Source organism: Blennius ocellaris, assembly GCF_963422515.1.
Source record: "Blennius ocellaris genome assembly, chromosome: 14".
Classification (NCBI taxonomy): Eukaryota; Metazoa; Chordata; class Actinopteri; order Blenniiformes; family Blenniidae; genus Blennius; species Blennius ocellaris.
Genome location: NC_137663.1, coordinates 6,090,615 through 6,118,046, shown reverse-complemented (window position 1 = coordinate 6,118,046; position 27,432 = coordinate 6,090,615). Strand labels below are relative to the sequence as shown.

Sequence of the window (27,432 nt, the reverse complement as noted above, 5' to 3'; positions counted from 1 at the left end):
AGGATGAAGGGAGGGAGACGAAGAGGAGGAGGAGGAGGAGGAGGAGGAGGAGGGGGAGGAGGAGGGCGTCTGACAGGGATGAGAGTATTTATAGGTGGAGGGATGTGGAGTTAGAGACAGAGAGAGGGAGGCAGAGGTATACAGACAGAGAGAGAGAGAGAGTGAGAGAGAGAGAGCACCAGGGAGGGCGATCCAGACACAATAAGAAGGAAGAGGAGACAAAGAGGAGGAGGAGGAGGAGGAGACACCATGCTGAGGAGGAAGAGGAGCGTGTCGTTCGGAGGCTTCGGATGGTAAGACGGTGCTTTGTGTTCCATCTTCTCGGAGACGGCTCAGCCGGCTCGCCGCTTTCTGGGGTTGTCGGGTTCATTTCCACCCTGAGCTGCCATCCCTGTGATGTCAGCACTGTGATGTCATCACAGCGGCTCCCGCTGATCCTGTCACAGCCTCGCGAGTTGAACCAGGACTCTTTGAATGGGGTCCGGCTGAGTCTCGGTCGCTGTGGGAACAAAAACCGTTAATCAACAACCTGAAGTTTTCTCAGGAAGTCAAAGGGACCTTAAGCCTCAGAGGTTCTTTGTTCAAATCTCTCCCCAGGATTAGCGGCACAGACTCACCTCTATTCAACCAAAGCATTTTTGATATTGGTGGAGCAGTGGGTCGCCCTGTCACCTCATCGTGACAAGATCCTCACCTTTGACCACAGACCATTGTGTGTGGAGCTCGAAGGAAACTGGTGCAGATTGTTTATACTTGTTTCCTCTTTATAGGGGCGAAACAAGTTGTCTCTCAATCAGGAGGTCGCAGGTTCGATCCCCCATCTGTCTGTATTTTGAAGTGTTCTTGAGCAAGACAATAAATCCCAAATGGTTACCAATGGCTGGACTGAGCGCCTCGCATAGCCACTTCCTCCATGAATGTGTGAATGGGTGAATCTGATTCATATTGTAAAGCCCTCTGATCACATCAGTGGAAAAGCACAATATAAGTAAACTTCTGTTTGGCTGCCACTTTCATTATTACAACTGCCACTGGAGTTACTTGTAAATCAGACCTTTTGCCACTATGTGGTGTATCTTAACTTGCACAACTCCATAATAACATAAAGTTGCTTCAGAAGACTTTGTCATTAATCTGTCTGATTAACGTTAAACTAAGTCATTTTGATGTAAATTAATGATGCTCGGTCCTTAATTGAAACATTCAAAGAAGCTTCTCGGTACCTAAACAGTCTTCTGTAGTGAAAAAACTGTCACATGAATAGTCTGTATTGCAAATTGATGATAACATAGACTTGTCTGTCATCTGCAGGGTGAAAATTTATCAGATAAAAGTACATTATCTCAACAAATGCGAGTGATATCGTGGGCCCAGTATGGAGCCCTGAGGGACTAGTTTCTCCCTCATACGTCGCCCCTCACATTGCCACTGTTATTAGAACAATGGTCAGCTTCAGTTGACCCTTTGCCTTCAGTAGGTGCTCTGCAAACCCGGATTTACAGGATGTTTCTTGAAAGAGACTGATATGAATCAGATTCGTGTAGGTTTGTGTCGGCCTTTAATCAACCAATCACAGAAGTTCTCAGCAACCAACTTTTGACATTTGAACATTCAAAAACGGTTTCCTGTGCTATAAGAGACTGATTTGTTCTGCTCATGTAGAGTTGCATCATCTGCATGGAGTAAGACTTTATTCGAGAAGAATAAATAGGAAGTACAATAGAGATAAACATGACCATAATTAACACAACAGACCCAGTAAGGAGCCCTGGGGGACGCCACAGTCAAAAAATATATCATGAAAAAAACAACTAGCTGAAAGAAACTTGAAACAGCTGTATTAACTGCTGCATATTTGATGTTGTGGCTGATGACATTTGATTGAGCTTGTTTGATTTCGTGTGACGAAGTTAAAGCCTTTGACCAGCCAATGGAAATCGTTCTCATTCTGTACAAATCTGCTCTGGAGTCCTCAATTTTGATATGAAGTCTGTTATAGAAATGACAGTAAACGTAGAGTTGTGTGTCATCTATAAGGAGTGAAAGACTGACCATGAAGTACATTTCATGAATAACATAACGGACCCATGTTGGAGCCCTGAGGAACACCACCGTTTAGGAAACTGGCACAGGATTGGCACAGGATTGGCACACTTTGGACTGTTACATGTGATTATTGATTCTAGAGTAGAGCTCTTTCTTTCATCACTGGGACCATTAGTACTACGACCAGTACTCCGTATTTATGGAATTCATCCCAATTTTCCCCATTTAAAACAGAAAATAAATGTTTGTGATGGTTCAAACTGGGTGGTGTAGATTTATGTGGCCAGTTCAGATAATAGCAGGAGGAGGAGGAGGAGCAGGAGGAGGAGAATGTAAAGTGGCCTCTCCTCCTCTCCGTCATTCTCGCCTCAGTAAATCTCTGCCTGTCAGGACTCACTGTGACCAGAATACACAACTGTGTGCGCTAACTCTTACACAAGCCTCCTTTTCAATCATTTACTTTCTTCCTCCTCCTCGCGCCTCCCCTCAAACCTCCTCCTCCCCTTTTCCACTTCACCTTTATTCTGATTTTTTTTTTCTTTTCTGTCGGACCTTCTTTTCCATTCTCCATTTCTCCTTTCGTCAACATTTTCTTCCTTCTGAACCTTGTGTTTGTCTTTATTTCTCCTCTTCTTCCATCTTTCTTTTAGTTCAGAATCAGAATCAGAATTGTCTTTATTGTCATTGTAACAGGTACAGCGAAATTGCATAGAAAGTTTGGGGTAAAGAAGGACAACAAGAGGTGAGGAGAGGGGGGGGGGAGGCAGATTACAGACTGTGCTCTGAGGAGCACATTTAAGCATCAACAGACAGATTACAACATGTTTCGAGACAAAGCACATTGGGCAATGGAAGGGTAGTTTTGCAGCCCGCCGCTAGGAGGAGGGGTCTCGGCGCAGCAGCCTCAACAGGTGCGCAGCCACATCTCCCCTTACAGCCTCTGCTTGGAGTTTGTGGTGGGGGGGGGGGCACAGTGAAAGGTACTGTTTGCTTGTCTCTGCAGTTAGTCCTGTTCTGTTGTTGTGAGAAGGCCTTGAGTCCTGAACAGAACAAGCTTCCAGTAGGCCAGGTGAGGGGTTTATCAGGGAAGAGGGGGGGGGGGGGGGGGATTCCATCCAGGAGAATTATAGACAAATCACCAGCCAGACGTTGCTCTTTTCCCATACAAAGTACCGTTGACAGATTTAAGATCATGGAGAAGAAAGACGCAGCCGCCCTGAGTCTCTGTTTCAACTTGTCAATCAATCAATCAATCAAACTTTATTTCTATAGCCCTTTACAATCACCCAGTGGTATCCAAAGTGCTTTACAACAAAGCTATATATAAAAAAATTAAATAAAAAAAAACTTGTGTCAAAAGTGCAGATTTGAAACTAGAATAGAATAGAATAGAATAGAATAGAATAGTTCTTTATTGTCACTCTGTAGCAATGTTAAAATACAGTGTTAGCAGCAGTGAAATGTTGTGACAGCAGTAAATGACACACAATCCTTGAAAATATAATACGGCAGAGGTAAGATATAAATATTAAAATATGTACAGCCAAGCACGAGCGAACAGAAGTATTTACAAAATAGTGCAGAAGGGAGTGTACCAGCTGTATTGTAACTATTGAGTGTTGTTAAAGCTCCAGTTAATGCTACAGTCTGAATCCACAGCGTCTTGGACTGAATGCAGGATGAGCAGTACAGTGACTCAGGTTGTCTTGTTGTGTAGATGTTTTTGTGTTAAGTTTGTGGTGGTTTTTGACCAAAAAAAAAAAAGGGGGGGGGGGGGACTGTACATTTAAAGTCAGAGACTAAATATACGTAAAGTTCAAATGTGAGCGTTTTAGTGGAATAAACAGTTACAGTCAAAGACAGACTCAGTTCTATCAATGAACAAGGAAATAAAGAAAACGTTGTTTGGATAATGTGACAGGGCTGCGCCTGAAGACTTACGTTTTGATCGAAATGTGGTGCTAACATAGCGCTGATATGCTATTGGCATGGCGCTGGCAGGGAACACGATTGCACGCATTGCGGACCCAACTTTTGTGCCTTAATACTATTATTCAATATATGCTCATGATTAGTTGTTGTTTTGACTATTATGAGAGAGACACGTCAACACAAGAGTTAATGTTTGTTTACATTTAATATGGAAGTTTGTACTGAACCAGAGTGGAACAGAGGACAAATCATTGTCAGGTAGCATTCTAAATCAATTCAGTATTTTGAATAACAATTTGGGACAAAACTTCCAAAAATGATATATAAATGTGGAGGACAGGCACGTCCAATATTCACAGCAGATGGATGCGATGGATTATTTGAATTGTTAACGGTGGGAGAGAGATGCTTCTTTAATCCTCTTGCTGCCGCCTTCTTTCCTTCTCTATGTTTCCTGCCCTCGCGCCCTCCTTCTTTAATATCTGCTCAGGCCTCATTATTACCTTACATAATACCTCCTCCTCTCGGTTCTTCATCAAAATAAGTTAACAGATGGCGTCTCCTCCCTCGTCGGCTCCTGCAGGTTCCTCCTCGTCCTCCCAGCGTTCAGCCCGGGCCGGCTCGTGGAGCCGTGGCGTTAAATAATGCAGGAGCAGCTCCGGGGCGCCTGCAGGAGAAGCTCGCATGAAACCCAGCGACGCGCCCATTTCAGCTGCTCCTCCTGGCTCCGGCTCCACCGTCTGAAGTGGAATCGAGTCAGGAAACGCTGAGTCAGCTCTGCGGGTGGATCGCTCCCCGTGCTCCATCTGAGATCGGAGACAAATCTGGTTCACTAAAGTGAATCTGTCCCACGTCCTGAAATGCATAATCTCAACAAACCGTCGGTTTGGATCAACGTCGTGATCACACAGTATTGAGAAGTTGTACCCATCAGTTTTACTAAACAAGGCCCATCTCCTCCACCGTTTTATACCTGTGTGGCCCTCTAGTGGTGGTAATAATAATGACAGCAGCAATGTAGGAAGGAGTGAAAGTCTTACAGTTTTTCTCCATTGGTTTAGCTAATTTCTTGAAACAGAAATTACATTCTCAAAACAACATGGACAACCCTCCAAACCACTGGGCACTTCTTCACAACAGATTTCAAATTCTCATTCCTTTCAACAAATTGCAAATGTCTTAGCACACTTTGCAAATAATTGATTACAGTTGCCTACAGTTAGCACAATTACCAATTGTATATATCTTGCTGATCTAAACTAACTGTTGATTGTCAGTCAAATGGTTTTACTCTCCAAAACATGTCAGCATTATTTCATTGTGTCAGCCATCATATGCACAAGAGTTCATTCAATTGTCAAAATTAGTCAGGAGCATAATACCATGTATAACACCACCTTACATGATATGAATATCTTTTGCTGATTGATAAATTGACTCAGGTGAATCTAGTACTTGACTAATAAAGGGGGTGTGTAACACATCTCAGAGAATATTAGGTGTGATGTGGATGAAAATCTGTGGCCAGACAGACAGCAGAGAGAGGACGACCATGAGATTGAGGATGAGAAGGACGACCATGAGATTGAGGATGAGGAGGACGACCATGAGATTGAGGATGAGGAGGACGACCATGAGATTGAGGATGAGGAGGACGACCATTGAGGTGGAGTTACTGGTGTGAACGACATTGAATATAATTTTCCTTTTTTTGTGTTGATGTGTTTACAGTACAGTATATTTTGCTGTATACATTTTCTTTTTACTGTGATGTTTGGCAGTTACTTTATGTTTGTGAATACAAATACAGTAACAATTTCCATGACAGTGTAGGTCCATCATTTCTTTCAGTTTGATACAGTTTGATTTCTGGTAGCTAGACAAAAGGCCTCAATTACAGTAACCATTCATTGTCAGTGAATGGTCTGGACCAAGATTGAAATGTGACATAAGTGATATTTCCATGGTCCACTGCCATAGTGACAAAACATCTAAACATTTTGACCAACAGTGCTTACACAATGCCAAAGAGACTTTGCATTTTGGGGCCATTGACTATTTATATGAGAAAATGGCTTAGTTTTGACACACGAGTTAACTGTTTTTGGAGAGATATGACCTTTTGCAGGTGAGCCATGGTGTTGTGCTGAACCATCCAGGCTATTTTGGCAAATGCATGTAGAGCTTGGAGAATGTCATTTCTGTTTCAAGAAATGAGCCAAAGCAATTGAGAAGGAAACTTGTGTTTGGGGGCCTTGACTATTTATATGAGAAAGGGACTTAGTTTGAAGCATGAGTTAACTGTTTTGGGAGAGATATGACCTTTTGCAAGTGAACTATGGTGTTGTGCTGAACTGTAAGCCTGTTTTGCCAAATGATCTTACAGTTTTGAGAATGTAATTTCTGTTTCAAGAAATGAGCCAAACCAATGGAGAAAAACTGTAAGAGGTTGAAAGTCTCCCAGGGGGAAAGATGGAAACGCGCTGGAGGGCTTTCAACAGGAAATATAAGTTTCTTTGAGGAAAATATCAGAATATTTGAAATTATCATGCAGTGAAAGATAAAATTGCAACGTTTTCCTTGACATGTAATACTAAACAACAAATGTGTTACAACATTAACCAAGTGCTTATTATTGAAACTGGTTGAGTTTTCCTAACAACAGTAGTACTCGACTTGAATTTCAACTGTGTGTAGGGCACATTCACACCAGCACTGTTTGATCTGGACCACACTTCATTTCAGGAACCGTCCACTTGGTTTGGACCAGTGTGACTAGCTCCTCCAGACTGATCCAGATCAAACAAGTGAACTCTGGTCCACTTGATAACAGGGGTCTCGGTTCACGGACAGTGTGAACGTATCTTGGACTTTCCAGTGGACGGAGTGAGAGGACGTGACGTAGAATGCTGTACATTTTCGGCAGTGAAGAAACAAAGCTAACATTGGGAATCGGAAGAAGCAGACGCAGAAAGATAAAGTTGGAAAATATCTCGTGGGCAGACGTGGAGTAGTAGAGAGGAAACTGCTCATTGTTATTTGGTCTGAAGAATATTGCGGTTGCTTGTGGCTCACCACTAGCCACAAGCTAACTCACCCCTTTAGCCACTCGCCGGCTAACGGGGCTTCATTTACACTTGGTCCGGACCAATCGATGAGTCATGCTTCTGCTTCATGTTGTGTTTCCTACCTGGTTTTGGGCGATAGCGTCCCCAAACAAGCGGCGGTGGTTGTGGGACATTGTCCAAACGTTGTGTCCGCTCTCAAAGGTGCGGTGTGACAGCAAACTAAACCAAATGAAGGTGTGAATCCCCCCCCCCCCCCGAGGCGAACCGAGTCCTGGACTACCCTGGTGTGAAAGCACTTAAGTGCCAGGCTCATTTTTGGCAAGTCTCTGTGGTGCGTTCAGGCGGTCTGAAGCACATTTAGCAGCGTGATGTTTTATTTACGAGCTGCAGGAGTTTTCGCTGAGTCATCACACATGTCGAGTTTTCAACCTAAAGACCTTTACTTCCCTTTTTTTTGTTTGTTACAGCACTCGCACTCTCCACCTGCTCCCCTGTGTCACATCACCCGTCCAGTCTTAACCCTTCAGTTCTGCTCCTGCTATCTGTAGAGCAGCTGTGAGCACAGAGCGTGTGTGTGTGTGTGTGTGTGTGTGTGTGTGTGTGTGTGTGTGTGTGTGTGTGTGTGTGTGTGTGTGTGTGTGTGTGTGTGTGTGTGTGTGTGTGTGTGTGTGTGTGAGCGTGTGTGTACAAATTGTGAATTGTGCGCATGAACACCTACATGTGCTTGTGTGTGTCTGATATGTTTATACATGTGCATTCAAGCTTGGACCGTCATTCTGGTCTAATTCTACGTGTGTGTGTGTGTGTGTGTGTGTGTGTGTGTGTGTGTGTGTGTGTGTGTGTGTGTGTGTGTGTGTGTGTGTGTGTGTGTGTGTGTGTGTGTCTGCAGTACTTGAATAAATGGGGTCTTTATTGCCGTGAGCCTGTGAGATAACTCCTCTTGGCCGCTCAGGTTGCTCAGGTTAATGGAGAATGTAGAAATGTGTGTGTGTGTGTGTGTGTGTGTGTGTGTGTGTGTGTGTGTGTGTGTGTGTGTGTGTGTGTGTGTGTGTGTGTGTGTGTGTGTGTGTGTGTGTGTTCTGGTGTCACAGTGTATGAACAGCCAGTTCTCTCCTCTCTGTCTCTGCAGGATCGATAAGTCCACAGTGAGTGCTCTCAGAGCCCGGTGAGTACCAGCACACACCTGCTCAGGTCTCTCTGCCACCTCAACACGCCATGCAACACTCCACCACCCTGCTGCCACGGCAACCAAAACACCGGTCGTATGTGCGTACATGTAGGATGTAGGTTTTATCGGGCCATTGATATGAGAGTCTCGGCAGCTGCTGCGCCTATTGTAACCAAGACATCAGATTTATTTGTCCTCCTCTGAGGACCCTGCCCCCGACACGCCCGGTGGATCCATGACTCCGTGGCAATCTGTTTGTTGCTTTCTGGTTGCGTCACCCACCGACCAAACCAGGGTTTGATTCCCTTCCGTCAATCTTTCTGTCTGTCCTGTCGTTTTCTTTCTCTCCATCGGCAAACCCCAACTGGACAAGCAGTAAGTCTCCCCCTCTGGCTCTGGTTCTGCAGGTTTCATCCTGTCTCCACTGCTTGCTCATGTGGGATCGTTGGTTTTTCTCCATATATATGTGCTGTGTGATAGCGGCGTTGAATTTGGTGCTGTGAGAATAAAAACTGAAATTCGCCTGTGCTAAAAACTGGTGCGAGGTGTCGGCGCCAGCAGAAACATGTTCTCTCTCCGGTCAACGCAGGAATGAGCATGAGGGACGGTAGAGAAGTGACTGGATGCACAGGAACCGTGTGTCCGTCCAGCGTGTCACATGTGACACAGTGTGTGTCTGCAGGGAAGGTGACCCCTCAGCTGTTTCCCCCGCCACACTCCCATCTCTCCGCCCTCTCCACCCCCACCCCCCCTTTTTGTTTTGCTTCTGTGGTGGAGGACTTCAGTCTGAACATGTGTGATGCTCTGACGCGGAGCCAGGACTGAGGCAGCGGCTTTATTGTCCTCAATCTCAGAATCCTGCCCTCCCTCCCTCCTTCCCTCCCTCCTTCCCTCCCTCCTTCCCTCCCACCATTTCTCTGAGCGATTAAGGAGATTTAATCCTAATGGACCCTGACAGAGAGGGAGAGGGAGAGAGAGAGAGAGAGAGAGAGAGAGAGAGAGAGAGAGAGAGAGAGAGAGAGAGAGAGATAGAAAGCTGAGCGGTTGTATCAGATTTCACTGAGATGCTCGGTAACCGACGGCAACAAAGCGATGCCACACGACGCCCGGTGAGTCTGGCGCTTCCTCCGCCTGCATTAACTTTCACCATCGTGGTTTCTATGGAAACAGGATGTGACTGACAGGTGTCCAGTGCTCCCGTCAATGTTTACAAGTTGTGTTTACGTGTTGCGTTCGCACATCGTGGCTACGTCGTCATGTTTACATGTTCTGCTTACACGTGGAATGTTTACAAATTGTGTTTACATGTCGTGTCCCGTACTGCGTTTCTTTGTTACGCATGCATGCATGTTTGTTTGCTTCTTTATATTGTCATATTCACAACTTTGCATTATGTTTAAACCTGTCATGTTTATGTGTTTTATTTACATGTGTTATGTTTGTGTGGCATCTTTACACATGTTACGATGACATGTTGTTTTCTGTATTTATTTATGTGTTTGTTTTTGTTGTTATATTTACAAAATTGGATTTATTATTGTTACAGCTGTTGTGTTTATATGTTGTTTTCACGTTATGTTAATGTATGTTATGCTGACACATAATATTTGTGTCATGTTTACAGTAGATGGTTGTTTACTGTGAGAAATATGCACCTGCAGAAAGATTACATGAAATAATTATTGTTAAATGTTTTGAGTGTTGGATTGACGGTAAAATAAAAGTGTCACACAGAGTGAAATAGTAAACACTGTACCAGATTTCTCACTGTTGGATTTGTACAAGGAAATCTGTCATTCCTTAGTGAATGTCAGTGCACGGCATGGTAATATAATCATAGATAGATAGATAGATAGATAGATAGATAGATAGATAGATAGATAGATAGATAGATAGATAGATAGATAGATAGATAGATAGATACATAGATGGAAGATGAATGGATGAATGAATGGATGAGTTGATAAATGATGGATGGATGGATGGATGGATGGACAGACGGATGGTTGTCTGCATTTTTTGCAGACCAGTGTGAGTTTGCTGACCTCTGGAGTGACGACGGACCTTCAGACTGTTTCTGATTGTGTTTGTGTGCTGGAATGCAGAGCATCTTTATGACTATAGAAATATAGAACATAGAAATATAGACACTGTGTGTGTGTGTGTGTGTGTGTGTGTGTGTGTGTGTGTGTGTGTGTGTGTGTGTGTGTGCGCGTGTGTGTGTGTGTGCGTGTGTGCGCGCGTGTGAGTGTGTGTGTGTGTGTGTGTGTGTGCGTGTGTGTGTGTGTGTGTGTGTGTGCGTGTGTGTGTGCAGATGGTATGTCTGGAAACAGAAGCCAGCAGCATCTCTGCTCTCCCGCTGCTGTTTCTAATGTTGTTTGTTTGTTTTCGTTGCCCGGAGCAGTGACTCATCCGCCACCTGATGAATGTAATATTTAAAGAAAGAACCGGGGGGGGGGGGGGGGGGGGGGGTGCGGGGGGGGAGGGGGGGGGGGGGGGGGTAGGCACAGATTTTCTTTATTTGTCTTCACATACTGCGATGTATTGACATGCATGAGCAGCAGCAGCAGCAGGGGCCTCCAACACCAGCTGCTCAATGCCTCTCCAGCGCCCCCTGGTGAACATTACTTTTATACTACTTCTCGGGTGCTGCTATAGCACTTTTATAATCTGTCCAACGATAGACAGATTCTACACTTTACAATGTCATACTTAGGAACTTTGCCCCACCGGCGCCTCCATCAGGTCCTGGCTGGTGTTGTGGCGAGCTGCAGGTTACTCTAAATGTTAATGAGCAGCTTTGATGTTCCCAGGTTGTGCAGTGGCCTCCTGCTGTGACGGGGGAATCACAAATCCATTTCACATGAGTTTACGCACTGACACAGAGGCGGCTGGCCGTTGGAGCAGTGTGACGGATGAACTCCTGGTAGTAGACGCCGCAGATCACGAACATGAACAGTCCCGTGTCGTCTCAGGAGACCAAGTCCGGCTCCTTTTCCTGGTTTACTTGTGCTCTCGGCCTGTCTGTGTGGCCTGGCCCGTGCACTGGTGTGAGGTCTTTGTCCTCGCCGCCAGCCCACCGGCCCTCTGGCTGCTCCACTTTTATCCCTCCTCCGTGAAAGTGTCACTTCAGTGCAATACATTTGGATTTATAAAAGGAGGTAAAGACGAAAAAGAGGATTACGGGCGAGAAAGTGAGAGTGGGAGAGAGAGGGAGACCAGTGTGCTTTTATGTGCAGGGCTCTTTAACGACTGATCAAAAAATAAAAGCGCATCAAACAATAAGTCGTCATATTCAGTGTTCCTGTCACGTTATGAGAGATAAATGATCACGTAAACTCATGAGTCATAATAAAGTTTGATGAAATAAATCACATAAGTGAGGATTTGATTGGAGTGAAAACACAAAACCAGTCTCCTGTCAAATCATGACTCGTCGGTTTTGAGTTGTGTGTTTTCAGGTCATTTGAAGTTGTAAATTGAATACATTGAGATTGATGAGTCAGTTTAAACCATGAGTCAATGTTCAGGCTCAGGTCAAATGGTCAATTAAATATTGAACTCAAATCATGATATAGTTTACATGATATGAACCATGAGTAATCGAGATTAAGGCTGAAGTATGAGACACCAATGATTGTATGAAATAAGTTTGCTTTAAAAGGACATCCCATATATTTTAATGTGATTTGTGGTCATTTTGTGATCATGAATTTAGCACTCATATTAAATCATTAGTCATCTGCATCCACGTTTGAGTCAAGTTTCACCCAAAATTCATAAAACATCATCAATATTAAGATTTTGTGAAATCATGACTCATCAACATTGAAGTTTGTGTCAAATCATGACATATCAGTATTCAGAGTTATGATTGTCATTGAAGAGAATTATGCCATAAAGTATCATCAATGAAATCAGAACTCAACATTTAGGAACATGACTCATCAACATCTAAGTTTGTGTCAAATCATGACTCATCAGTATTCAGACAAAGTAATTATTGTCATTTATCAGAATCCCGCTATAAAGTATCATTGATAAAATCATGACTCAACATGTAGGAACATGAGTCATCAAGATTCAGACCTTGATCTGAGATGAAACCATGAATCTGCGGAAACAGCAACATCAAACAGTCGACGTGATTGGTTGTTCCTCTCGCTATTTGTTCGTGATGGGTACCAGATGAAACCATGGCAACAACAGCAAGCAGATCAGTGGGAGGGGCCTCGGGGCAATAAAACAACAACAACCTACAAACACACACACACACACACACAATATGAACCAGCTTATTTGGCTGCACTGTAAAAACCAACACTGGTGTGACTTGTGTGGTCTGATTAGTGATGTTTGTGTTGATTTACAGTAAACAGGAACAACTCACCATCTCCAATGTTCCTGTGGCGGACTGCCCCCCCTCACCCCCCCGCACCGCACCCCCCACCATGAAGGTAACACACACACACACACACACACACACACACACACACACACACACACACACACACACACACACACACACACACACACACATCATCGTGAGTCAGCAATATTTGGCCCACTGGAAACCATGAGTCAGCGTCACAAGCCATGTGAATTGGTCTCACTTTAAATCATGAGTCATCACAATGCGTCGCGAAATTGACTATTAAATCATTAATTAAGAAAATATCTGAGTAAAATTCTTTTGATTTATATGTTTGTTTGTTGACAGCTAATTTGTATCAAGAGCTTGCTTGTGACTCTGAATGCTATCTCGCATGAATTCGGGTTGCTAATTTGTGTAAATATTTCTTTTGTGTTCATTTTTGTTTTCAGGTTGTCGTCATTTTTCCAGGTTATTATTATGAATGTCATTGTGTGTGCAGTTGCATTATTGCCGCGCCTTTCCTTGAATTCTTTGTGTTGGTATCCATTTTTAGCTTTTTAGGTGAATAAACGATCTCTTTTGTTTGTGTTTCTCTGCAGTCGGCTCACTTTTTTGACATGATGGACAAGATGGAGGTAAGAGCTGATGTATCATCGAGTCTCGGCACACTGGCCAGACACAAACATGTTTTCTTCATCTTTTCAAGAATGAAAGTCTTTTAATGGTGTTGACTTCTCTGGCCCCTCCCCCACCTGCAGCCTTTACACCAAGTGGACTTCACTAAACCTCCTTGACCGTGTCTTTACAACCTGTTTTACAATCTCTTTTCATCGGCCCGCTCCCCACGAGCCAAAACAATCTTTATTCTACCCGTTGTTCTTAAAAAGTTGTCTCCATGTGACACCGTGAAAACTACTCAAAGTTGTGTAGTATATATGCCAGGATGACAGGTGGCACTGTAACTCAGAAATCAATAAATCTAACATCTCACCTTATTAAACCAAATAGTATCAGTAGCTTCTGCAGCATCATCAGAGCAGGTAGTCATTGTTGTTGTTGTTGTTGTTGTTGTTGTTGTTGTTGTTAAGCGGCGTCGTGGAGACGGTCGCAGGGTCATCGGGTCGAGCGGTGGGGCGATGACATCATCGTATTCAGGCTATGTGCATCTTGTCCATCCAACACGTCAAAGCTGAGGCGGAGTTTTTCACATTTTAAATTGCGCGCCAGAGTTGTAGTAAATTGTTCCGCGCATGGACAAGAAGGGTTCATTCACAACAATGAATGTGGGTTATGTGTGCTGTTCACTCTTGAACTTTAACCACTTCTTTAATAAAGTGAACATTTACTGCACAATAATCCGGATCGCATCTGGAGATTCATTTTGTTTTTCACAAAACATCAGATACTGATGATACCAAAAATGACGAAGTGAGAAACGTTAAAGGAGCTGCAATGTTTACAGTGTACTGCACTCTGTGTGCACACACGGGGGTTTTATTTTATGTGAAAACAGCACCCACGAGTGGCCTTTCAGGAACACTGCATCGTCTTCAGTGTGGAATAAGATGGCGCGCTAATGAGCTGTGAGGACGGCTGCCGTGGCCTCTGGACTCTGGGTGTTTATTTATCATCGGAGTTGAACAGAGTTTGTTTGGACAATCAGTAACGTACCCTGGTGAATGTGCGTGGACGCCCTCCTAGAGTGTCCGGTTCTGGACGTTCCACTGAATTACAGGCCGTCTCAACCATGTCCTCTCCTCTCCCACGTCCTCGCAGCAGGTCCCAGAAGTTGCCGAGGTCAGGACGCTCCCTCAGAGACAGAAGGCACGTCTGTGTGTCCTCACTCTTTTGTCCACCTCGTCGTCTATCCCCAAACCCCAGTCACTCGCTCAGCATGTTTACCGCCCCTTCATTCATCCCTCGTTCATTCGTCAGTCCCTTGTTCGTCAGTCACCTGCTCCCCAGTCATGATCCACGTCAGCGTCCTGCTACCAAATCCACCCGAAAATGAAAAATGATAAGAGATATACTGACTGAACCAGACAGACAAAATTAGTCAATTGTGAATGAAAAGACAAAAACAGCCTCAAATAGATGCTAAATGAAGACGACATCAATTCAAGTCGTCACCTGCCGTCACGTTTCATCTCCTCCATCCGTCGGTTCAGCGTGACGCCTTCCCTTCAGATCTTCACTCATGGAAGAAAAGTGTCTTAGAGCTGAAAGCTGCTCAACGTTTACATCAAACATGTTGTTTGTGTTTTTCCAGGACGACTACATTCCTTATCCCAGGATAGAGGAGGTGAGGTCCGACACACACAGTCACGTTGATTCCACTCACGACTGCCACCATCATCCATTTTCATAAACAATGACTTCAAAACTGCTTACCACAATTTCTGATCATCAATTGTTGCGTGCCAAGATAGGAGCCGCTAAGTCAATGCTAAAAGTGCTAACGATGGCTCATGTATCAGGAACCAACAGCTGGAAGGTTGTTTTTTTTAATGTCACTTCCTGTGTGATTCCAGGTGCTGGAGAAGGGGGCGCCTTACCCTCAGGTCATCCTCCCTCAGTTCGGCGGGTACTGGATCGAGGATCCGGAGGATCCTCCTCCCCCCGCGCCTCCTCCCGCGGGCGGCGGGACTGAGGAGGACGAGGAAGGACGGGGAGGGAAGCAGGAGGAAGCAGAGGATTTTGGGTACCGGCTGGAGGAGATGAACCAGGCTGTGCGGGCGTACCGGAAACACTTCCTGGGCAAGGTGAGGTCACGGTGAGCTCAAGCTTGTCTCAAAACATCAAATCTATGTGCTTTTTGATAATGTGTTGCTAACATGTTTTTACATTATTAAAAAGAAGAAGAAAAAAATGACTGTGAATGAATGGAGCAAGGCTAAATGGAACCAAACCCTCAAGTGGAGGAAATTGAAAATGTTCTGTTTTCAACCTGGAGCCACTTCCACAGTTTTCTCTACATCCATTGAATTTATTTTACTAAAAAGAAGCTCAACTTGTCTCCTCTCCAACAATATTTGTCTGAAAAACTACAAACGTGCACTTTTTGTGTTCTGGGTCTCAGAATTAGTCGTCTCATCAAACCCCCCCCATCGAACCTCCCAGGTTTGTTGGTAGAAAGAGTTATGATTTTCTGAGAAATAGGATGAGTCGAAGAGGTGTCCAGAGCTTGACTTCACTCAGGTAGCTTCTCTATCCCGTTCACTGACGCCTGCGCTGATTTCCAGCCCGAACATTTAACTCAACACAGATCATTTTTTTCACCAAACAGGGTAAACGTACCTTCTCTCTCTCGCTCTTTGTCAGGAGCATCTGAACTTCTGCTGCTCGGCCGGCGCTCTGGGGAACATTCTGCTGTCTGTGAGGCACGAGGAGGAGAAGGAGGAGGAGCACCTCCACGTCATCGTCAGGTACCGACAACCACAAACACATGCTTTCATTTCCAACCAGAGTCTGTGGACGCGACACACCAATCAGAGACAAAAACATCAACAAGTAGAGCGGGCCCTCGGTAGAGCGCAGACCTTCCCCAACGCCATAACAGAGTTAGCATCGCAAGCATGTCAGCCATTAGAGTAGAGTAGAGTAGAGAGCTTTATTCCTCCCCAGGGGGAAACACAAACTTACAACAGCTCAAGGTAAAACGGTGCAGAAATTATAAAATTAAGGAATTAAAATATGTAAACATATGTAAATATCTAACACAAGAGCAAAAAAGAGCACAAAAAATTGAATATGTAAAAATTTAAAAAAATTAAACAGTCCAGTAAAATAGAAAAATCCTCTAAAAATAGAGTAAATTGCCAGGACTGCTATACACACAGTGTAGATGGGTAAAAGAGATGTACTCGGTGCAGGTGTAACGGTACATGTAGGACATTTACAGTGAGTTGTTAAATATCCTAACAGCTGTTGGGATGAATGACTTCCGGTAGCATTCTGTTTTACACTGCGGGTGTCGGAGCCTGAAGGAGCTGCTGAGCTCCTCCACTGTCGGGTGCAGTGAGTGGAGTGTGTTATCCATGATGGAGGACATTCTGGTTAACGTCCTCCTCTGTCCCACCTCCTCCACCGAGTCCAGCGAGCAGCCCAGGACAGCCCCTCCTGACCAGCCTGTTCAGTCTCTTCCTGTCCCGGTCCGTGCTGCCCGCTCCCCAACAGCTCAGATTAGCTCATGTTGACGCTAACTAGCCCGTCAGGAAGCAACATCACGGTGCAAAACACTGAGCTAAATGAATGATAAACCACTACCTGAGTCACACAGGTTTTTCTGGATACTAGCTGAGATCTCAGCTGCGAGCTCCGGAGTGGAGTTAGCATTGTGCTAGCAGGCGGCTAACAGCAGACCTCCAGTGCGTCCACAATGGGGGAAACGTCTTTCCTCTGAGACGTTCAACCCCAAAATCCCTTCGATTGATCCTTGGATGATAACAATTCGACCCTGGAGATTTCATGCAGTTCAGGCCAATACTTTTTGTGAAAACTTGGTGAAATACATTCATGCAAACTGATGAATACATGAGAACAAAAACATGTTCTCGACAAACATGTTCTTCGCCTTAACGTTCGTTGGCAAAGGTAACAACCACAAAGTCACTTGTCGTACTGTGAATATTGTCCTTCAGAGTAACAAGGTACCCAAGTGAAAATGCTCAGTTCCAGTCTCTGGTCCCGGACTTTGGTCCAAGACTCTGGTTCAGGACTCAGGTTCGGTTCGTCCCGGCAGGTCTCGGGTGAAGAGCGTCTATCACAGATTATCTCTGACGGAGCTGTCGGACATCCCCAGCGTCCCGGAGCTGGCCAAGGTGAGAGCCGTGAGGGTCTGAGCAGCACCTGGGCAGAGATCAGTCCTGCAGTCAGTCCGCTTCTCTTTCTGCCGCAGCTGCTGTGCGACGAGGCGGCGGGCCTTCGTTTCAGTCCCGTCCTCTACCCGAAGGTGAGCTCACGCCTCTCAGAGCCGTCTCTCGGACTCCCCGATGGACTCAGCTCACCGCTCTCTGTTTGCACGCAGGCGTCTCAGCTGATCGTCAACTACGACGAGCACGAAGTCAGCAACACCTTCAAGTTCGGAGTCATTTACCAGAGGTTTGGACAGGTAACTACTGACTGGCCGGGATCTGTCTTTTAGAGCGTTTCCAAAGACAAAATAATGTAAGAAACTCACCAAGATGAGTGGCGTGACAGATATGGCATGGCGGCCAGGAAACCAATCAGCATCATTTCATGTTGGACACTTGAGGCGCTTCTCAAAAGGCCCCTGGTCAGACCTGATCAGTCAGACGGCTTAAAGTCAGTTCTGGTTTGTTCTGCTTGTTTCTACCAGATGTTGAGATGAAGAAAACAAGCAGCGAGTCTCTGATTATTAACTCTGTCACTTCTCTTCTAATTCACCGTGTGAAAGGAGAAATTTTAGTTATTTTTAACTGAACACAAACAGAAACGTGTTCAGAATTTTGTAAACGTGTCCAGGTTTGTTTATGTTTATAACTGTTTATATAGGTTCCTATTTATTAATGGCTGAAAATCTAAGAGTTCAGGTTTCTTTCAAAGCGTTCTAAAGCGATTTGAAAGATGAATTGATGTATTGTTTGAAAATAAACCTGATAAACCTTTTATTTTCCCCAAACTCAGACTAACTGTCATTTTTAGTAAACCAGCCTCAAAACACATTCATTTAATAAAATGTACTAATGAAGCTTCTGCTTGTATTTGTTTACAAGTATGTTAATAAAAGACTATCAATAAGTGCTGTTCTAATAACTGGGCCTCTCTCAATCTAAACAAGGCAAGATTGTTGTAATAAAAGTTAATACACTGTATTAATATCAAGTTAACGTGGGATAAAATTTAAAGATAATGAAGAGTCCCACCTAGAAAATGTATCACCAGCCGCCACTGCCTCAAATATAGAATGGCTCTCTAATGCGACGGATGTGCTGGATGAGACAGAAATGATAAATGTGTCATAGATGTGATGTCTGAGGGATGTAATGGAAGTGACACGGCCGAGTGGAAAGGTGTAACGCGATGTGATTGTGACATGCAGTCTCTCTGAAGTATGATCAATGTGAAGGTCGTATGATGTGTTGGATGAGAAGGAATGTGGCACAAAGTGAGATGTGATGGGTGAATTGAATGTGACAGGTGTCCCGTGGCAGGAGCATGAGGCATGTGCCAATGTGGAGTCTTGACTGAATGAAATCATGTGAAAGGTGTGATGACCGTGACATGTGGTCGATGTAACGGATGCGTCATGTGACAGACGTTGTGAATTGTCACCCGTCCTTCAGGTGTCAGAGGAGGAACTTTTCAGGAACGACGAGGAGACGCCGGCCTTCACAGAGTTCCTCCGGCTGCTGGGAGACACGGTGGAGCTGCAGGACTTTAAAGGGTGAGACTGGGAACACAGCTTGTGTGTTTTTCTGCACCAACACGTCGAACCGTAACAACTGTGATCGTCGGCTTGTGATTTTTTTTTAAAATTCCCACTGTGTCCCTCTGGAGTAGGTTCAGGCTCAGAATATCTTTTTTTTTTCTTTCTTTTTTTGGAAATAAACTGATGATAAAGCTTTGTGTCTGCTGGAGACAGTTTGTGTCTTAAGTCTCGGGTGCAGAAAGAAAACCAAAATAAAACAGGCGAGCAGCCAACACAGCAACAGATGGCCTCGTCGCAGAATGAGCTCTCACGACACAGACGTGGCTCGTGTTCCGCTAAAAACTGAACGTTGCAATCCTTAATCTCCGCAGCTTCCGTGGTGGCCTGGACGTGTCTCACGGTCAGACGGGGTCTCGGTCCGTCTACACCATCCACAGACGGCAGGAGATCATGTTCCACGTGTCCACCAAGCTGCCCTTCACCGAGGGCGACGCCCAGCAGGTTAGAGAGCAGGACAACAACACGAATCAGCGGCAGAGCAGCCGGACACAGTGTGATTCAGTCTGGCACTGCACAACGCAACACGGAATACAGCGCACACGGCAGAGCAGCATGTACTGCAGGTCCAGGAAAAGCATGGAGAGAACACGCCTGAACAGTAGCACAAAGACGTGGAAACATTCAGAGAATCTGGAGAATTCAGACGGGAAGTCCCAGATGGTTACGATAGTAACAACAACAACAAAAAAGATAGATTCAGGAAGAGGAACTGTCATGGCAGGAAGATAGATCCAGGAGTTTGTCCTGGAGGAGGTGAAGAGCTGGAGGTTATCAGTGACGCAGTGGAACAGGAGTCCAACGGCTGGTTATTAAAGAGGGAACAGCTGGAGAATAAAGAGGAGGGCGCCGAGGACTGAACCCTGAGGGACACCGTGTAGAAGAGCAGCAGGGAGGGATTTGCAGTTGTTGGTGGAGATGAATTAGTCAAGTGAGGAGGAATTGATGGTGTCAAAGGCCCTGAGGTGGAGGAGAGGAGGAATTGTCCAATTTAGCCTAAAAGCAGTGAAATAACATAAAAGAGCCAAAATACCTGGAATTGCCAAGAAATGTAAAAAATAGCAAAAAATGGATAAATAAAATTATAAAATTATAATAAAATTATTATTATTATTATTATTATTATTATTATTATTATTATTATTATTGTTATTATTATTATTGTTATTAATAATAATAATAATAATAATAATAATAATAATAAAAATGGAAAGAAAATTAAGAAGAAAAAAAACACTACAATAGCTAAAACTGCTCATACAGCAGCTAAAGTGGCAAAAATGGCCATAAAATAGCTAAAGTGGGGGGGGGGGGGAAGTTTAAAAGAGGCAAAGTCCCTATAAAATAAAAAATAAAAAATAAATCTAAATTGTAGATATGACACTTTATGATTGCAACCTAAAGTTTTGTTTGTATAACAAATGTGTTTTTTCTTCATTTCAGAGGATTTATCATTTTGTGGCTCCAAACAAATTTTATTTGGTGGAAATCTGTGAAAACTACTCTTTTGGTCATAAAGGTTGCAGACTCGTGGTTTCGGTGTTTGGCAGACTGAGAGTTGTTGATGTTCAGAGTTGGCAGAATAATGCCGGCAGGCAGGTGAGAGTCTTTTGTTTCCAGGATTAACGTGACGCTAAATGCTGTTCAGCTGCAGAGGAAGCGTCACATAGGAAACGATATCGTGGCCGTGGTGTTCCAAGAAGAGGCCACGCCCTTCGTCCCAGACATGATCGCATCCAACTTCTTGCACGCCTTCGTCCTGGTGCAGGCGGAGGAACCCTGCAGTGAGAACACCTCCTACAAGGTGCCTGCTCAATTTTCCATTTTCGCCATTTCACATGCTTCGCAAACAATCAGTCGGATCCACACGATGGATGATTGACAGTCAACACGAGAGCTACGTTCCTCTCACAGCCATTTTATTCTGCTGCTGCTACCTGCTGAAAGGCTGTGAACGCTTCGATATCTGTCTTGTGATCGCCAGGTGTCCGTCACGGCACGAGAAGACGTCCCGCCGTTCGGCCCGCTGCTGCCCAATCCAGCCGTCTTCAAGAAGGTGAGCTGTAGGTCTGTTGCAGTCCACCTTAGTAAACCAAAAACTCCACGTGAAGCTACTTCTGCTTGTTTCCAGGGCCCGGAGTTCAGAGAGTTTCTCCTCACCAAACTCATCAACGCCGAGCTCGCCTGCTACAAGAGCGACCGCTTCGCCCGGCTGGAGGTGAAACTACCCACAATCTGCACACTTTAGTCTGCGCTGGTCCCTGAATGGTCTCTATTAGGAATGCACCAATACAACTTGTGCAAAGGACGAGAACTAACCTTTAGCTACTCTCCGATACGAGCACTAATATGAGAAATTAAATTAAATTAAGTTTTAAATACCACAATCATAGTATTAAATTTTATACTACAATAATTTAATTTAATTCAATTCAATTCAATTCAATTCAATTCAATTCAATTCAATTCAATTTAATTTAGAGTCAATATGGCAAAACATTTAATGTCTTTTTTTTCCACATTTCATGGTAAGAATCTCTTTTCCTTGAAGAAACTCAAGATGATTATTGTCCATAATCATCTTGTGCATTATTGTTGCATAATGATGTATCACAATTAAAAATCAATCAAAAAATAAATATGATTGTAGTATTAAAAACTGATTGATATTAAAAAACTTAAGTTAGCCATTCATCTATTATGCAAAGCATATTTTTATAGCATCATTTCTGTGCCAGTGTATTTCAGTGAATCTGTTGGGGTCTGTGGTCCTCGCTGTGTTTCTGTTCAGGAGCGAACGCGGGCCGCCCTGCTGGACAGTCTGAACGACGAGCTGCAGTCACGCTCCCAGAGCATGCTGGGATTAACGTCAGGCGCCGAGGAGGACGGACGATCTGAGAACGGACACGCCCACGGAGGACTGCTGGAGTCCATCAAGGTCAAGATACAGTTCAGGGGGGAAATCGTAACTGAGGCCCCATCTACACGACAACGAATACACCTGTAAACAAACATGGCGGACCCGTAGTGGTTTGACTAGCGGTCCGTATTCTAGTTTTATCGTCCACATCGGTAGTTTAATAGGTGAGACTCTCCCCTGATAGCGTCTGATTCGTCATCAGTCCGTACGGATGTTGGGTTCTCTACAGTTTGTTCACGTTTATAGCGTCTTGTTCTCTGCACACATGTCTGTGTGGTTTTCATTACAATAACAAGCGGCAGCGCCCCGCCGTGGCCCGGCAGACTAACGACATTGTCGTCAGAGTGGCAGCTTGCGGCGTAAACGCAGCACTTTAAACAGATGAGGTGTATGTCTCATGAAATGTTGTGGTGTAAATGGGGCCTAAAACGAAGTGACACCTGCTAATGACAGGAGGTTGGAGATGGAGATTGTTCGTTAACAGGAAAAAGTTGATTGACCTTCTGAATCCCAGAGGGCGATGAGAGGGCGGAGCGTCTCCATGGAGACCATGTCTCGGGGCGGGGCGGGACTACCCACCAGTCTGAGTGGAGGGGGTCTGGCACACATCAGTACGGAGGTGAGCGAAAACAAAACACTTAAAAACCATTAAAGTTACGCGCACAAAGTACAGCTTCAGCTAAAGTGACCACATTTGATTTGGCGGACCCTCTCGCGGCAACGGAGCTTCGGGTTTTCTTGTTTACGGTGAACGATTTCTGCAAAAATCGCATGTTTTCTTCCGGTGCGTCCGTGTTTGAGTGATTCCATCACACGCTTGATAGTTTTGTACAGATTGAAGCTCTTGCTTTAATCGATTTAATAGAGGAAATGTAAAATTGTAGAGAACAAAAAGAAATTGTATTAGGAGTTTTCATTGATCTACAAAAAGCTGTTGATCATCATATATTAATTAATAAATTAGAGGTATACCAAAGCAATGGTTACAGAGCGACCTGTCTGAGAGACCTCAGTTTGTACAAATTGAGCAACATAAATCAGAGCATAGAATTATAAAATGTGGTGTTCCTCAAGGGTCGGTTCTGAGGCCTGCTCTGTTCATTGTGTATATCAATGACATTCAAAAAATATCTAAATTAACTAAATTTGTTCTTTTTGCGGACGACACGAATATTATTTGTGCAGGAAATAACTTGGAGCAACTTTTGGAACAAATACCTGAGGAAATTAATCAACTAAAAAACTGGTTCAATGAAAATAAGTTATCATTGAACCTAAATAGACAAAATGTATGTTATTTCGAAACTGAAAAAATGACATTACTGTACAATTATCCATTGATAACATAATGATTGAAAGAGCTCAACAAAATGTATTTGTAGGGGTTGTGATGGACGACAAGATCTCTTGGAAACCTCATATTAGTTATTTGTAGACAGAAACTTTCAAAATGTGTGGGTGTTATGAGGAGAGTGAGCCACGCTCTCAATCACAATGCCCTAATGATACTGTACTATTCGTTTGTGATGTTATATTTAAACTATTATGTAGAAGTCTGGGGAAATTGTTACAAGTCTAATTTATTGCCTCCACTCACTCTACAAAAAAAGGCTATAAGAGTTGTTCATAAAGGAAAATATAATGATCATACTCAACCACTTTTTTTCTTAAATCATCTGTTCTAACATTATTTGATTTGGTGAACTATAAAACTGCTCAAATAATGTTCAGGGAATTAAAAAAATCTCTACCCTCAAATATCCCAAAATTATTTCGCAATAGAGGCACACATCATACGTAGAACTTTACGTTACGTTACGTTACGTTACGTTACGTTACGTTACGTTACGTAAGCTGTGTTGTGTGCAGGTTTGAAATAGAATTATTTACTTACTTACTTACAAGCTCAGTGCGCCGCTGACTCAGCACATTTCTGTTTCCTGGTGTCAGTATAACGTGAAATCTCCGGTGAAGAGACGATCGGGACTTTTTCCACGCCTACTGAGCGTCGACAGCCAAACGGAGAAACACAACAACAGGAGGTAAACACCCGATGAGCCATATTCACACCTGTTCACACCTGTTCATACCTGTTCACACCTGTTCACACCTGTAGATACCTGTTGATACCTGTTCATACCTGTTCACACCTGTTCACACCTGTTGATACCTGTTCATACCTGTTCACACCTGTTCGTACCTGTTCACACCTGTTCATACATGTTCACACCTGTTCATACCTGTTCATACCTGTTCACACCTGTTGATACCTGTCCATACCTGTCCATACCTGTTCACACCTGTTCATACCTGTTCCCACCTGTTCATACCTGTTCATCCATGTTCACACCTGTTCACACCTGTTCCCACCTGTTCATACCTGTTCATCCATGTTCACACCTGTTCACACCTGTTCACACCTGAACACATGACGTTATAGATGCACTATGAGTTGAAATTGGTTTTCAATGGATCAATTGTTTAATCTGATTTAAGGCTGTTTTGGACTGGTTTGAAGCTGTTTTCTTGACTGGTTCAAACTGGTTTGGAGCTGTTTTCTTGACTGGTTCAAACTGGTTTGGAGCTGTTTTCTTGACTGGTTGTCAGACTAGTTTGAAGATGACTACAGACTGGTGAGATGTTCTTTTTCTGGACTGGTTTGAGGCTTTTTTTCTTGATGAGTTGAAACTTGTTTCAAGCTGGTTTCAGACTTGTTACAGACTATATTTTTTAACTGGTTTAGATTTGTATGAAGTTGGTTTTTATTGGTTTCTGACCAGTTTGAACCTGATTCTGATGCATTGAGGTTGCTTTCTTCAACATTCTGAACCTGTTTGAAGCTGGTTTGATACTCTCTTTTTTTTGGGACCGTTTTCAGGCTGCTTTCTTGAGCGGTTTGAGCTGGTTTTAAGCTGTTTTCTTAAACGGTTGAAACCTGTTTGAAGCTGGTTTCTGGTAGTTGTAGGCTGTTTTATTAGACTGGTTTGAGGCTGTCTTCATGACTAGTTTGAAACTTGCTTCAGACTGGTCTGATACTCCTTTATTGGACCGGTTTAGACTGGTTTCAGGCTGTATTCGTGAACGTTTTAAACCTGTTTGAAGCTGTATTATTGGACCTCCCCCCTCTTTAACTCCGCAGCCTCCTCAGTGAGCAGAGGAGCTTCGACAGCTGCCAGCCAATGCTCGAGGTGACGTCAGAGCTGCCGTCCAATCCCAGCTCTCCGGAGGCGGGACAAAAAGACAGGTGGGTGGAGCTTCCTTCCTGCAGCGTCTTGAATGAAGTTCATAAACTCATTAAATGTGAGTTATAAAACATTTTTTGTTTGGGTGACTTTGAATCAGTTCTCACATTTTGGCTGTTGATAATTGTTTATTATTCTAATCAATTTATTATTATTTTTTTATTAATTTATCTTTTTATTGTTTTAAATAGTATTTGCATTTTCTCATTGTTTATGTTTACTTATCTTTTGTCCCAGTTGTCATTTTCGGGTTGTTTTTTTTGTCTTGTTTTGTGCGTATATGATGTTATTTTCCATGTCTGCATCTCGTAGTCTGCAGAAAACACATTTGAAAAGTGTTGTTTTTTGTTTTTGTTTTTTAACCAGCTCTTTTTGTGTGTGGATATTGAATGTGCGTGGTGTGATTCCGTTGTGCAGGATCCAGCAGAGGAAGGAGAGCAGTAAGATCTCCAGGTCAACATCCAGCAGCTGCAGCTTCAGCGTCCCCGCAGACGACTCGCAGCCGCTGAGACGACCCGAGGTGAAGTTCACACTGTGACCTGATGGTGGCGCGTATGCGCGATACGGAAGTTCTGGATAATGCAGCATTTAACTGTGGTTCCCAAACTTTCCCCGTTGGGCCCTCCTGCATTGCACACCTCTGTTTCACACCACAAAAAGAGGAAAATAAAATCAAATAAACCACCTTTAACCACCTTTACAGTGGAACTATTTACAGTGGAACAGTATTCTTTGCAACTCTGCTTGGACTGCTGCCTCCGCGACCCGGCCCCGGATAAAGCGGTAGCCAATGGATGGATGGATGGATGGATGGAGTATTCTTTGCTGAGCACCATAATAGTGTGATTTTGTTCAGTGTAACAGGCAGAGTTCGAATTACGGGGGAGCTAAGGGGAGCTGGGCTCCCCTGAAAGGGACCTGAGCTCCCCTGAAAGCCTAATTTGAAAAATTTAGGGGGAGCTCTAAAAACACTGGCGCATACCTATTCTACAAACTTGAGAGGTCTGATCGGAAAATAGGGCTCCCCCGAAAGCCACGTTGTAATTCGAACCCTGGTAACAGGATTATATTTTATCCCATTTCTTGAACAGTGTATTCGGCAATGTTTTTTATGTTGGGCCACCAGTTAGTGCTGTTGGATGTCTCAGTAGTGAAACCACACACTCAACACGCCATACACATCAACGCAGACGTTCGTACGGACAGACGATGAATTGGATTGTTGTTAGGGACACCCGAAAGGCTCCAAACGTGACTGATTTTTGCTTTTAGTAACAAGTCTTGTCTCTGTGTGCTCAGCTGTGCCAGGCGGTGTCCGAGGGTCCATGTTCGATTCCGCTGGTCGCCTGCCGGAGCCCCACAGGTTGTCCAGGCGTGTGAAAACCGTGTGTGTGTGTGTGTGTGTGCGTGTGTGTGTGTGCACATTTGCGTTACTCTCAGTTTTTCTGCTCCTCTTTTAGACACCAGGAGCAGAAACTCGCCCAGATCCAACCTGAAGTTTCGTTTCGACAGACTGAGCCACTCCACCACAGTGAGAGACAATCTCATACTGCACACATTTAATAGATTCTCATTTTTTAGATCCCTATATTAACGTGTTTTGTTCATAATTTCAAATGTTTGGCAAATTCTTTTCTTCAGTGTTTTTTTTTTTCAAAGTAATTATTACAAAATTATTTTAAATTAATTGGTCACAAACACATCTTTTTATATTTTCATATTGTATTTTAGAAATGTTCAGGGAAATTGACTGCATAATTGTCTTTTCCAGTGATATGTACTTTTTTCTCATTATTTTTTCATATCATCATGCTAATTAAGCACAATTTTTGGGGGGGGATCTTACACATTTCAGTTTCAGTTTTTTTCCAATAATATTTAAATCATTTAATTGTATTTCATCTTACCTGTGAGCTAAATGACTCTTTACATTTAATTTTTAATGGAATATTATCCTTTATAATGTTATGTTTTCTTATATTTTGTTCATTCATAATCTATTAATCTACTCAATGAAGTAATTCACTTTTTTCATTTTATATATCTTTTTCACCATTATTGTCATTTCTATTTCATTTTAATATTCATTTCATGGACAGTTATATTATAGTAATATTGTAGTATTTTGTTTATGTGCGTTTAGTTATTTTATGTGTACAGCATGTATATTACAGATAACATTTATTTAGTCGGTTTTAGTATATTTGATATTCCTGCTGAATCTCAGCCATGT

General features: G+C 43.6%; 1 protein-coding gene across 1 annotated transcript; it reads left to right on the top strand.

Moving 5' to 3' along the window:
- Window positions 1–249: 249 nt before the first annotated feature.
- Window positions 250–26,579, top strand: LOC308139143 (rap1 GTPase-activating protein 2-like; the record flags this gene model as incomplete). Its single annotated transcript, XM_080508488.1, has 22 exons — window positions 250–293; window positions 8,176–8,211; window positions 12,587–12,671; window positions 13,189–13,224; window positions 14,366–14,413; window positions 14,859–14,891; window positions 15,121–15,351; window positions 15,911–16,014; window positions 17,331–17,409; window positions 17,487–17,540; window positions 17,616–17,699; window positions 18,895–18,995; window positions 19,352–19,481; window positions 20,686–20,841; window positions 21,022–21,093; window positions 21,169–21,255; window positions 21,829–21,975; window positions 22,472–22,576; window positions 23,908–23,999; window positions 25,097–25,201; window positions 25,617–25,719; window positions 26,499–26,579. The coding sequence occupies 22 exons, from the start codon at window positions 250–252 to the stop codon at window positions 26,577–26,579; spliced, it is 2,013 nt and encodes a 670-aa protein (XP_080364614.1).
- Window positions 26,580–27,432: the final 853 nt, after the last annotated feature.